The following is a 13,402-nucleotide window of genomic DNA, read 5'->3' as shown; positions in this document are numbered from 1 at the left end:
AGGACAACAGTCAGTCAAAAGGGGAATCTAGGCCAAGAGGGTTGAAATGGAGACATATAGTGAGGAACGGAGAGAAGCCGAAAAGAAAGTGGAGATTCTGCCAAAAGCGATGAAGATGAGACGACAGCGCTCCGTGTGGGGTTTCACTTTGGATCTTGGTCCTGGAGGGATATGTGGAAGCGCAACTGACAGGACTTGCGTGGAGAAGTCGGCTTTATTCAACATAACTAAATAAAGAATGCCCGACTCAGTCGCCAATCTACCCAAATAAATCTTCTAAGGTATCGCCTCTGGAGCGAGGAGAAAGCTTTACCTCTCGAGCATTCACTCAGACAACAATGTAAAGCGTTGTGTGTAGTCACTAAACACTTTATTAGGAACACTAATTTGGAGATGTGGTGGTGAGAGAGTCCATCCATCCACTAATATTAATACTGGGGTACTGGCCTCCCTTTGTTCTCAAAATAGCCTCAATTGTTCGTGCCGTTGATTCCACCAGATGTTGGAAACATTCCTTTGAGATTCTGGACCATGAGGACATGATTGCATCACGCAATTCATGCAGACTTTCAGATGCACTTTCAAGCTGTTAATTTCCCGCTCGACCACATCCCAAAGTTCTATTGGATTTAGATCCAGTGACTGGGAAGGCCACTGAACTCTTGTCATGTTTATGAAACTAGTTTGAGATTACTTTTTGCTTTGTGACATGGTGCATTATCATGCTGGAAGTAGCCATTAGAAGATGGGTACACTGTGGCCATGAAGGGATGCACATGGTCAGCAACAATTCTCAAACAGGCTGTGGCATTCAAATGATGATTGATTGGTATTAACGGGCCCAATGTGTGCCAAGAAAACATTCCCCACACCATTACACCACCTGAATGAATGAGACAGTGTACCTAATAAAGTGTTCAGTGATTGTCTGGTCCTAAACCATGAAGTATAGAGAATGTGATAGCAGAGGAAGGGACAGAGATGACAGAGGGCGACCAAAGAGAGAAAATCTCATTTGAGGGTGAAACTGGCTTCATATCTCTAAACATCCTTCCTACCTTGAAGGTAAACATAGGATGTTCCTTTAAGACGTTGGCCTATTGGTAATCCAACAGAAAATCGAAAGATGTAATGTATGTGTTACGGTACATGTGGGAATACGGTACATGTGGGAAAACTAGGGTTAGGGTTAGGTGCTACGTCGACTTGCCCTAACCTTAACCCTAACCCTACCCCTAACCGTAGCACCCTAGCACCTAACCCTAACCCTAGTTTTCCCACATGTACCGTAACATATGCACATATTGGTTGCACACGATTTCTACCGCTGTCTATTCAGGCATCATCACCCCATTGCATCATATCATGGGCATTGATAACCGGTTGTCTCTGTCTGCTAACTAGCACCATAACAAGACACAGTCAGTGGTCAGCCATCAGTACAACTTCAGTTCAATATTTATTTCACATTTTTGTGCTACATTCCTCTTTACTCAAATCTAGGGAGCGTAGGTAGGTCATGTGAGAAATAGTCTTATGTTAATGCAACTTCATATAAACATGTCCTAAGAGTATGGTATGGTTTGTCATCTGTTCAGTCATGTATGAGGCAACAAATTCATTTTTAAAAAGGTGTCAATTTCCATGTAAAAAACACAAACAAACACATATACAATGACAAATATAATTTACAGTCTGTCACTTAAGGGGATGTTACGATCCACTGAATGAATGACCTCTGTAGTCTAGGCTAGTTTGTACTTCCCCCAAACGAAGAGGCAATGTTGTGACGTTTATTATAATAATTTACTTAATCATTTTCATTTAGTGAGTATAGAATGGTCTATGACATAAAATCTTGATAATACTAATGTGAACTATATTTTATAGCATAATCGAATAAGGTAACTTCCATTATAGTTAAACCACTTCATTTATATCACAATAATCTGCATCCTTTTTTGATCATGAGGAAAAAAAGTGTAAAAGAATCCTATACACTTCTGTTCAAAATCAATGTGTTTATGACAACTGAGATTTTGCATGAAGCAAACTTTTTGATTTAGCCTATATGCCAGTGGGAACACCAAAATAAAAGGAAAGGCCATGCACTACACGTGCAATACTTTTTTCTTTTTTTTTCTGGGCATAATGGAAATCATATCTAACCTAATGTAGGTTCAAAGTTTTAAAACAAACTTTATTTGGGGTATCCGGCAAATATTAAATCCTTTTTATATCTCTCGTTGGGACTTGACAATCACAAATGTCCTTGAGATTTCATAAACTTATCAAATGTTCTTGTATCTTCTTATGGCAAAAAACAAAACAAAACAAATCCTCCTGTTGCACCTTTTTCCTTTTTCTCTCGGTGGTTCTCAAGTAAAAAAACAAAACAAAAAACAGACATAAAAACAAGAAAAAAAAAACACAGAGTCCACAGAGCATCCACTGCGTCGAGCACTTGAACTGGCCCCCGAAAAAAAAGTCTAGCGCCTCCTAGGGGGCAGGAGGTCCCTAGTCCAGCTGCTCCTGTTTTATCCTGTTTGAATTGGGCCCCCCTCCTCGCTGGCCCGCCCGTCTCAGTTCCCTCCTCAGGACGTACTCGCTGAACTGGGAGGAGTCCACGCCTCCTCCGCAGGACCCGACGATCTCGAAGCCGCGCTGCTGCAGACGTTCCAGGACCTGGCGGAGGGGAGAGGCAGCGAGAGAGAGAGAGAGAGAGCGACGATGAGGAACACTGTTCAGGCTGTCACACACAGAACCCATCCAGATCACTTAGAATGAGTCATAAGCAGCCAGACGCAACCTCGAGTAATCTCAATGAGCGTAACTGAAAGGACTAGGACAGGGTAGGGGCATCAGGAATAAGACACGGCGACATAAGGACAGTTGATGACGAGATGGTAATAGAGAATCTGATGGAAAGGCGATTAGAAAGGGGGGGGGGGAAAGGGGGCGCACCTATTCTCCGCGCTCTCACAAAACCAAGAGCCTGATTCGTTCTCATAGTTTGTGTGGGTCGGTGGGTGGGTGTGTGTGTGCGCGTGCTCACGCGTGTCGATTTGTCCCCGGTCCCGCAGCCTCACAGACATCTACAGACGTGTCCGGAGGGGCTGCGAGATCACATTCCATCAAAGAGGCCCCAGGGAGCAGGGGGGGGCTTTCTCTCTCTCTGCCACTTGGCTTAGTATAGGCTGCTCAGCCAACCCCCCCCCCCCCCTCTCTCCCTCTCCCACCAGCCCCAGGCCCGAGCCCCCGCCAAAACTACAAAGGTCCCCCAACCCCCCCCTCCCCCCCACTGCTGGCAGTCTCCCTCAGCCCTCCCCCCCACCCTCCCCAATCCCCCAAAACACCCCCACCCTGCCTCCATTAGCCGCTGATGCAGCACCCACCGCCGGCGTGCTTTAATAACCAAACAGGATTATGGGCCCTGCCTTAGGACAACCCTGCCAGGGAGTGTGTGCCTCTCCCCACTACATACACTTGAGAGAGGGTTTGTTTGTGTGTCTGAGAGACACACAGAGAGCGAAGGGGGCTATATACTCTACTTCCTGCAATACAAAGATGGAGGCAGAGCAGAGCACAAGTTGTCCAACATCTTCAATAATGCTTCGGTATCTAGTCATTTATTGATGACGCTCCGAGGCAAAAGGGTTTCATCATAATTGCAGGAGGGGGAATGGGATGTGATGGGATAATCATCTCGGTATCTTGGAAAAACAACCATTTTATGGGGAATGAGGACATCTTTTCCTCTTAGTGCATCAAGTGTGTGTGTGTCTTAATATTCAGTCCGATCTACGGTGTGGGTGAAATCCTTGTGGATCCACGTGCGTAACTCGAATCATCGGACACATTTCCCTTTGGCACCAACGCAATAAGAGTTTCGTGCTCGGATTTCGAATTAGGATTCCGCCCTCTGTGAATGGTCATAATCACACTTTGCAGCAGATTGATGCATTTTTATTGAAATGTTGGAAATATGGACTACCTGGAACACAATGCAGACCACCTAGGACACAATATAGACTACATGGACCACAATATAGACCACCTGGAACACAATACAGACTACCTGGAACACAATATAGACTGCGTTGAACACAATAGACCACCTGGAACACAATGCAGACCACCTAGGACACAATACAGACCACCTAGGACACAATACAGACTACCTGAGGTAGTGGTGGTCTAGTGGATAGTGAGTTGGACTTTTTGTGAGTTGTGAGTTCAAATCCCGCAATATAGACTGAGTAAGGCACTTAGCCCTCAGTTACTCCAGGGGGAATGTCCCTGTCATTCGTAATTGTAAATCGCTTTGGATTAAAAGCGTCTGCTAAATGGCAAAATTTAATTAAAATTACCTGGAACACAATACAGACCACTTGGAACACAATACAGACTACCTGGAACACAATACAGACCACCTCGAACACAATACAGACCACCTAGGACACACCATAGACTACCTGGAACACAATATAGAGAACACAGTATAGACAACCTAGGACACACCATAGACTACCTGGAACACAGTATAGACAACCTAGGACACAATATAGACCATCTGGAACGCCACCTGAGCGAGTACCGCCGTGACCTCTGTGACCTCCGGCTCTTACCTGGACGGAGTTGAGGTGGCAGTAGCCGTTGAGCGGGAAGCGGATGACGTGCGTGGAGTCGTGGTTCCAGCCGGCGTTGACAGAGTTGCACATGACGTCGCCGATCTCCGGGAAGACGTCCTCGATGAGGGCCTTGTCGCCGCTCAGCGTGATCCTCTCGCCCAGGTCGGGGGCCACGCGGACCACCAGGCACTCGCAGGGGCGCGACACCCGGGACAGATCCTTCTCCTGGCGCCAGCGCTCCAGCTCCGACAGCATGGGCTGCAGCTGGAAGTAGCGCGCCTCCTCGTACAGCAGGCTGTAGTCCTGCAGGGGGCAGCAGAGAGAGAGAGGCAGGCGGCCGGGTTAGGAGGGCATGCCGGGAAAAAGCAAAGGCTGGATCTTACTACTCAAGGTGAAGAGGAAATCCAGCGACTCTTGAAGGACAATCAACTATCTTTTTTTGTTGTTGTTGTTGTTGTTGGTCTCACTACTCTTTATTTTTTTACGTTTATTTGTCTCCTTTCCTTCACTTACAACTGATTGGTGAGAGGACTGGACACATTTACACCATATTGGTTCCATCCATCTCCAATCTCCTGCCAGATCAGTGAGCATTTACAGATCAGTGAGCATGAGGACAGGAAGCCAATTATAGGTATTGAGACCCAGCCAAAAAACTGTAGTCGCACGGCGTAGAGAAACCCGAGAGGATCTGCACCCACAGTAACAGCGGTGAGAATGACCGAGGCGAGTAAACGACCATGCCTAACAAGCTCAGTCAGCACCAGACCGAAGCTGCCGCCTTTTGTGACATTTCAATGATGTAGAGCTAGACGGTGCTACAGCAACCACCCCAATCACAGTAAACCCTAAATGTTACGAGGTAACAGAGCCGATCTTTCATCCAGAGCCACTGCAGGGGCTTTAAAAGCACTTTCCAAAAAGTTCTCATACGCCTCCGAGATCTGCTCGTCGGTGAATCGGCCTCGGTCTGAACTTCGGGCCGTCTATTGTCTTTGCTTATTTTAACTGGCGTACTTTTCCCTGATTAAGTCAAACTGGTGGACAGTCTATCAGATAATGTGATTATTTGTTTTCTCCCAGGGCAAAATTTGTAATTAAGGACTAAATGACACATAGGAGCGAGCGAACGGAATGCAAATGTGTCACACGCAGTAAAGATCAGCCGCTTTGGTTCTGGACACACGCTGCAGATCTCAGCACACAATGTATAGAGGCGTAATCACGCCAACCATCTACCGCAAATAGATTTGTCTGAGGTTTGTAATCTCTTCGCTGAGCTCTCATGTCTTAAGGCGACTTTGTTCCGAAACATGTAAAAGGTATAATTATCACACGAGCTTCAATCAAGAGCATACATAGAACATGCTTCCCCTAGTGCCAAATCTTCTTGACAGTGTATAATGATGTTTGCTCAATGACTTGAGTGCCTGAATGTCAACGCTCCGTACAATGTCTGAGCTGTCTGCACATTGCAGCAATCCAAGTGAAGGCCAAGGGCATGCGATACCTCAGGGAATCCATTTTGTGTCCTGGTTTTTCTTCTTTTTTTTTTTTTTAAATGCTGACTTGCTGATTTACAGTGAGGGGGACAGACAGACAGACAGACAGACAGACAGACAGACAGGCACTCACTTTGAAGTCGTCTGGGATGAGGAGCTTGGAGGTCCTGAGGAAGTTGAGGATGTAGCGGAACATGTGTCCATCCCTGTCAATGAAGTAGTGCTGCTTCAGGCTGTCCAGGACGATGGGCTCTGTGCCATCAAAGAGACGGCCGATTCTACCCAGAGAGAGTGAGAGACAGAGAGGATACCATGTCAGGAAACATACAACATACCTGTAACCAGTGTTTCACGATGACACCGGGAATATTCCCAGTAGTCTGAATGCTCTAAATGACGACTAGAATAGAACAAACAAAAGTTCTATTGAATAGAGCATGCTACTTTGTGACTTGTGAGCATTGGTAAACATCACCTAATACGGTTTAAGTGAATGAGCGTGTCCAATGCATATGGCTCATATCAAAGTGTGCTAGCTCAGGTGCGTGTGTGATTTCTTTAACACCTTTGTTGTGAGAGACACACAAACATTGCCGTGCTCAATGCACAAACAAACAAACAAACGGGGGGGGAGAGAGAGAGAACCAGAGACAGAAAGAAGAGAGAAAGAAGAAGAGTGGGAGGAACAGAGAGAGAGAGAGAGAGAGAAAGAGAGAAAGAGAAATGAAAAGGCATGGATGAGAGGAGTGGATGGGTGGGAGCGGGGTCAGGGCCAGCTGGTAGAGAGGTGCCTAAGGCAGGATGCCACCCTGGGGGCCTAGCTTCAGGCGACAGTGCGGCCCTCCCAGCCTCCAGATGGCCCTGTGCCCTTTGGCCCTTTACTGCGGCTGTGACATCTGTCAGAATAACCGAGCTGCTTTTGTCTCTCGGTCTGCATTTTGGACTTTGAGCCGTCCACAAATGTTTACCGACTGAAAATAACTCTGGGCTCGGAAAATAATAGGGAGAGGGAAGCCATTTTGTAGTTGCTAACTAGAAACATTTTGCGAGAAAAAAATCTTCACTGTGATAACGGCATGCCTGAAACTGAAACGAAGGCATCATCATAAACTAGCTTCAACTATTCGTAATAAGGATGTAAAAACATTCCAAGCCCCCGATGCTAAAAGTCAATCTTTCCCACCTCCTCGTTCATCCATTGGAGTTGTGAATCTGTGTGACTGGATGAGCTTTGACATTTGTTGGAGCTGTCAGAGGGTGACGTTAGGCAGTCAGAGTCAGCCGGCTAATGCTGATGAACACGTCTGACATGGGCTGAATTATCTCACTCTCCTCCGAGTCATTCCAAAACACCCTCGCACTGCAAGAGCCACAGACTAAAACCCATGGACATTCTCCTGAAGACACCCACTTTTCCCCCTCTTCTGTGTCCCTAAAAACTTCTATTGCCACCCATGTACTGTTTCTCTGTTTCTCCAGTGTCTATATAAACAAACAAAAAATAATAATAATAAAAAAAATTAGAAGGTTAGAAAAAAAGGTTTAGAAGAAGGTTAGAAAAAAAGGTTTAGAAGAAGGTGAAAGAAGAAGGTTTTTCCTTCTATCAATGGCCCCGGGCCTGAGCTGGATTACTCTTCCTGCTACGAATGGTGGATTGATGATTCACTTGCTTAGTATTCAAATGTATTGATTGTAAGTCGCTTTGGAATAAGGCGTCTGCTAAATGCCAAAAATGTTAATGTAAGACACTTTGTAGAGATGTGTACCACGAAGTACAAATAGATGCATCATTATTTTGTAATAGATAGATAGAGTAGAGCTAGGAGGAAAAACAAGGTAATGTATCTGAAATAATAATGAACCTAACATTATAATCGCTTGGGTGCACATGCCCTGCTATGCTATGCTGTCCAGGTGAGATGCTACATGGATGGATACAAGTTTCCTCCTCTTCTGAATATTATGTTAGATGGCAGAGCCAAGAGCTAATGTGGTTAAAACTGAAACTGAAATGCAATATTTCATTGTGTATGTTCAACAGAGGGGAAAGGGCAGCTCACCTGGATTCTGGGTATTTCGTTAACGTGGCCAGACTGCTGGTATACATGTGCCCGCCCACGTCGATGTGCACAGGGGCGTTGGACTTGGTCAGCTGGGCTGACGTGGGGATGCCCTGGGTGCTCAGCGGTGACGCTGGCGACCTGGTGATCATGGGCCTGGACATGTTGCAGCGGTTATCCTGCTAGAGACAAGTAGACATAAACATACACATCTTGAGTAAAGATGATCAACAGAGTGGAACAATGCAGGTTGAATCAACCACCTATAAAATACAGTTTGTCAATAGTGATTGATGGAATGAATGGAATGGAATGGAATGGAATGGACTTTATTTGTCATTGCTACAGTACAGGTACCAAACAACGAAATTTAGGAGGGGGTGGCTCCCCTGGTGTTAGGAAAGGAAAAAGAAAACACATTTTAGAAAAAGCATGGATGCATAAAATCACAAGAAGGTAAGGAGCTGGTTTACATCAATAAAGGCTATGTACACAATCCACTGTACTATACTGCACAGATAGTCAACTAGGGTTGTCATATTGCACAAAAAGTATTTTTTCACATTATTTTAAAGTGTCACAGTTTGCAGGCTTGAAAATGTACATGTTTGTGCCTCAGCACTAGCTGCCAAGTATGCTTGGTAAGTGTGCTTTTTTTTGCCATATGAACAAGATCAATAATTCAAATTGATAGGGTATCTCCCTTGCAGAAAAAAATGTTTGATGGACACTCCCATGAACACAAAATGAGGAAAATGTCTGTTTTAAATGTGCCAATAGTGTTTATTTTGTTAGTGGACCAGAACAATGCAAGGCTTACTGAATTGTAAGAAAACATTTTTCAATTCATCCACCTGAAAAAGTTCATGGTCATATGCATGGTCCAATTTGTATTCTACTTAATCAGGGTTGAAAGATAGAATCTGGCTCACACTGTCACACTAGCCTACTATTGCCTGACCTTGACCTGAATGTTACCACAACTCAAGATATATCTGTGGGGCAATCGTTTCCAAAAAAACAAATTAATTTGGAGCAGTAATCTCACAGAGACTGTAAACGAGTAATAATCAGTCTAGATTTGAATAATGTAATATGATTTGGAAGGAAAATGTTCCCTGCTAACCTAAAAACACAATTAGCAGGCAATATCTCTAATGGCATGCAGAACCAATTGAGTTTCTCAATCACAATATCCACCACAAGTGCAAGACCAAGACCCTAAGCACATTATGATAAAGGGGAAAAAAAGAAGGATGGAACTGACATCTTTAACTTCTCGACTCATTATGCATATTGACAATATTAGAGAATATTTGCAAACAGTATAGAATAGATAGTAACATTAGATTTCAATACGAGACAATTCATTAAATTGCGCATTGTTAAAAACGGAAAGGAAAACTTTAGATTGAGTTTATGCCACTTACACAGTTACACTGCTGAAATCAAGTGCATAACATAAAAAATACCTGCAAACACTGATATTTAGACCGAATAAACATGCGTGATTGATTTTCTGCTGTTGATGACTATCCTACAACTCTCCGTACCCATAAAAAGCACTAAAACAAGGACATTAATCAGATGTGACCGATCTCCCCCAACTACAAAACAGTGACTTGGGTGGTCGTAAGCAACTTGACTAAAACATTATAGTCTGGGGGAGACTGGACCGGACTGAAACAGCATTTACCTGCCCTGCCAGCGGCGATGAAGCGACAGAATAATCATTCTGCTTTAAGGATGTCGCAGGTGAGGGGTTGCCTCGGAACGTGGGGTACAGGGGGTCTCTGCATTCAGGTGAGGGGTTGCCTCGGAACGTGGAGTACAGGGGGTCTCTGCATTCCGCCGTGCGCGAGATTCGTTTCAGCAGCGACTGTTCGTGCGCGGACGTCTCATCCACGGAACCGATTGGACGCGGTCGCTTTCTCGCTTTCTGATGATGAGTTAGGTCCATGACATCCGTCTCGTCCATTACAACTCGGTGCATTAAAAAACAGGCTGCAAGTTGGAGATGCAAGTCGAGTTCAACGTGAATCAACGGGGGGTCGCAGGCAACACACACACACACCAGGGAAGAGCGATGCTCTAGTCTAGCAGACTGGCTGCAGTCACTGAGCTGATTCTGTGCACTGGTTGGGATAAGTCAAGTCAAAGCCCCCCGACAACATTAGCATTCTAGTGCCTGGGGGGCTGTTGGGATGTCGCTGTTTTAATAGCAGGTAATGCCGCATTTCCCGCAGAATGGCAGAACCTCTGCTATTAACTGTTTGACAAAGTGAGCCCCGGGTTGAACTTTGGACCATAAAAAGCGCAGGTGTAGGGTCTTCCCATGGCCATGACGCACATCTGGATTTGCGACCTGGCCTTTACCCTCTTGACTTTCACACAGTCTCTCTATATGCCTCGTCCTCCGTTCCCTGCTGCCTATCCTTTGTCAAGCTGCCTTTCAAGCTGCAGAACAATGTAGCTTATGCCACAATGTTCAGCTCTTCAATACAAAAACCAAGAATAATCCTTGTCTAAGGAGTCAGTCAACATTTCCTCAGTAAAACAAAACAGTAATTATAACAGAACAGCAGAGTATCTCATCAAATGGCAACAACGTTAAGAGCTTCTGTTTCCTTTCAGGATAAACACGCACACACACACAAATGTCCCCGGGGCACCCACGACCCAAGATGAACGCCTGACCTTTCCGCAGACCCTTTTAGTCTCTGCACACTGTGTCTAAAATACATTTTCTACTCACATAAAGCAGTCACTGATAGCATTTTTCTTTTTCCTCTGAGCAATGGCCCAAATTCAGGAGTGTTGCAAGATCGTGGAGTCGATTTGATAAGCAAAGCAACATGATCCTCCTCCCTTCCTTTAACAAACACGTAAGCATGCACGCAGGAAATGCCATCAGAAGGTAACAATGCAGGTTCATTTCACAATGTCATGTCTCTTTTGAAGAGTGTTCTGATATCTGGTATCTAATTGAATTGAATGTGCAATAACACTATGTGCAATATGACAACCCTAGTCGTTTTATCTGTACAGTATAGTATAGTGGATAGTGTACATAGCCTTTATTTATGTAAACCAGCTCCTTTCCCTTCTTGTTTTTTTAGTTTTTTTTTCTTTCCTAGCACCAGGGGAGCCCCCCCTCCCAAATGTCGTTGTTTGGTACCGGTACTATATCAATGACAATAAAGACCATTCATTCATTCATTCTAATGAACACTTACACAGGTGGCATCCATTCCCCTACACCTCCTGTATCCTCACAAACCCCCCCCAAAAAGCAGGCCAGCCAATCAAGCATCAGTCTAGTCCCACCAAAACATGCAGACTTCAAAGTCATCTCCAGAATCCAGATCCAATCTGATAGCACAGAACCACAGGCAGTGATTATGTTTTTTTGAGGTAGAAAAAGAAAGACAGAATGTTTTTCCACCCCAAACATTTTCATTGATAACAGAAAACGCAAGAAAAAAAGATCAAACGCAGATCCTAAGACACTACCTTTGAATCCATAATAATCAGACTGCTTATGGCTGGTTACAAAATCCAGATTCAAAACTATAATATGTCAGAAAATAATTGACGCCCAACCTCTCCTGGGCCATCTCCCTACAACAAGCTGTCCGGAAATCCACTCATTTTGAATAAGTTATTGAATAAATTAATTAACACGACCAACCAGCACTAGCCTTAAAACATCCATATTTCTGCCTCTCCTTTTGGCAGTGTGTGTTTCACACCTAGATACCCAATTAGCAATTAAGCCTGCCTTTGAGTGCAGGCCTTTCCACTGTGGCGTGTGATCCTGGCTCGATTTGCATGCCGTTTGTGCACGCGCTGATAAGCGCAAGGCAGCAGCCATGCATAGTTTTAAAATTCAACTCCAGGATCCCTCGCAGAAGGCAGCGGAGCCCCGCGGGGCGAAGAGAGAGGGGGGAGATAGAGGGGGAGAGAGAGAGAGAGAGAGAAATCACACGGCTGCTCTTCAAAAGGGGACCTGTGTAAAAGGCAGCCGGCAGAGTGCGTGGGATCACACTCCGAATGCAGGTAATTTGTTCCCTGACTAATTTGGGGAGATGGTGTAGTGTGGTGTGTGTGTGTGTGTGAGTCAGTCTGAACCTGGAATTGGCTTCAAATCCTTGTCATCGTGAAGGTGGATGGAGTGGTGAATCTGCTAAGCATCATGAGTGTGAGAGTGTGTGTGTGTGCATCAGAGAAAGAGGGAGAGAGAGAGAGGGGGAGGAAGAAAGGGAACAGTCGGATTGAGCGCTTCCACTTGTAGGCCAAGCATTTCATCCTGACTCAAAGTATCAGAGAAATGCCGTGACCATGTCCTGCGGATTAGTGTCCAAAAAAGAACCACTCCATTCTTCCAAGATTGGAGCCTGTACACACAGGAACATAAACCATCTGGAAAGCGCCAAGCAAAATCCCCCAGACTAGGCTACCTCACCACACAGACAGACAGCAGACAGGCCTGCCAATTTACATAATATACATATGATTACAGGACTGACTCCATGACTCGTCCAACACTATTCATCCAAGTCTGCACTGCAGCCAGCAGTGAGTACTGCGTTCTCCTTTCTTCTGTCGAGTACCACTGTCTGCAACAGTTTTCCCACCTGTTGACATTTTTTAATAACTTACCACATCCAAACAGAATCAAGCACAGGCTGTAACATGTGTTTATGTTTCTACGTTTCCCCCTTGCGATAGAAGTTTGACTGACTTTCCTCAACCCACTTGAGACCAAAGTCAAAATTGCAAGCCTGTTTGTTTACCCAAGACTTGTGTAATTCTGTTGACCACATCCACACCACAACATGCTCAAACAAATCTTGAGCTGGCACAAGGATCATAGCTTGTTACTAGTCCTTCTGCACTGTTTTTCCATGTTCTTTTTTCCCTTCTTCAGTCAGTGCTTTGAAATCTATACATACTGTATGGGGTGTGTGTGTGTGTGTGTGTGTGTGTGTGTGTGTGTGCACGCACACATGCACGCACACATGCACGCACACACGCAACTACTTTAGTTCCATTTAAAAAACAAACAGCAATGTAATACACACCAAGATGAGACAAATCTTTTGCCATCTGTTTAGAAAGTGTTATTTCAAATAAGTAACAGTCTGTATTGGATGCAAAAGCAACCACTTCCCATGATGGCCATAGTGCATTCACATCCTCCATATGC

General features: G+C 44.9%; 1 protein-coding gene across 2 annotated transcripts; it reads right to left on the bottom strand.

Moving 5' to 3' along the window:
• Positions 1-2,517: 2,517 nt before the first annotated feature.
• LOC308171827 (BTB/POZ domain-containing protein KCTD1) lies at positions 2,518-9,979 on the bottom strand (the record flags this gene model as incomplete). Of its 2 annotated transcripts, none has more annotated exons than XM_080546724.1 (5): positions 9,890-9,979; positions 8,194-8,375; positions 6,267-6,411; positions 4,629-4,934; positions 2,518-2,685 (listed from the first exon to the last, which is right to left on the bottom strand). In XM_080546724.1, exons 2-5 carry the CDS (start codon positions 8,355-8,357, stop codon positions 2,518-2,520), a joined length of 783 nt encoding a protein of 260 aa, XP_080402850.1. In that variant the 5' UTR covers positions 8,358-8,375; positions 9,890-9,979. The 2 variants fall into 2 exon arrangements, with proteins under 2 accessions (XP_080402850.1, XP_080402851.1); XM_080546725.1 differs by having other exon boundaries at positions 8,194-8,372.
• Between the last annotated feature and the right edge of the window lie 3,423 nt (positions 9,980-13,402).

This window comes from Nansenia antarctica, assembly GCF_963989245.1.
Source record: "Nansenia antarctica genome assembly, chromosome: 16".
In the NCBI taxonomy this organism is placed as follows: Eukaryota; Metazoa; Chordata; class Actinopteri; order Argentiniformes; family Microstomatidae; genus Nansenia; species Nansenia antarctica.
This window is presented reverse-complemented; position numbering and strand designations above follow the sequence as displayed.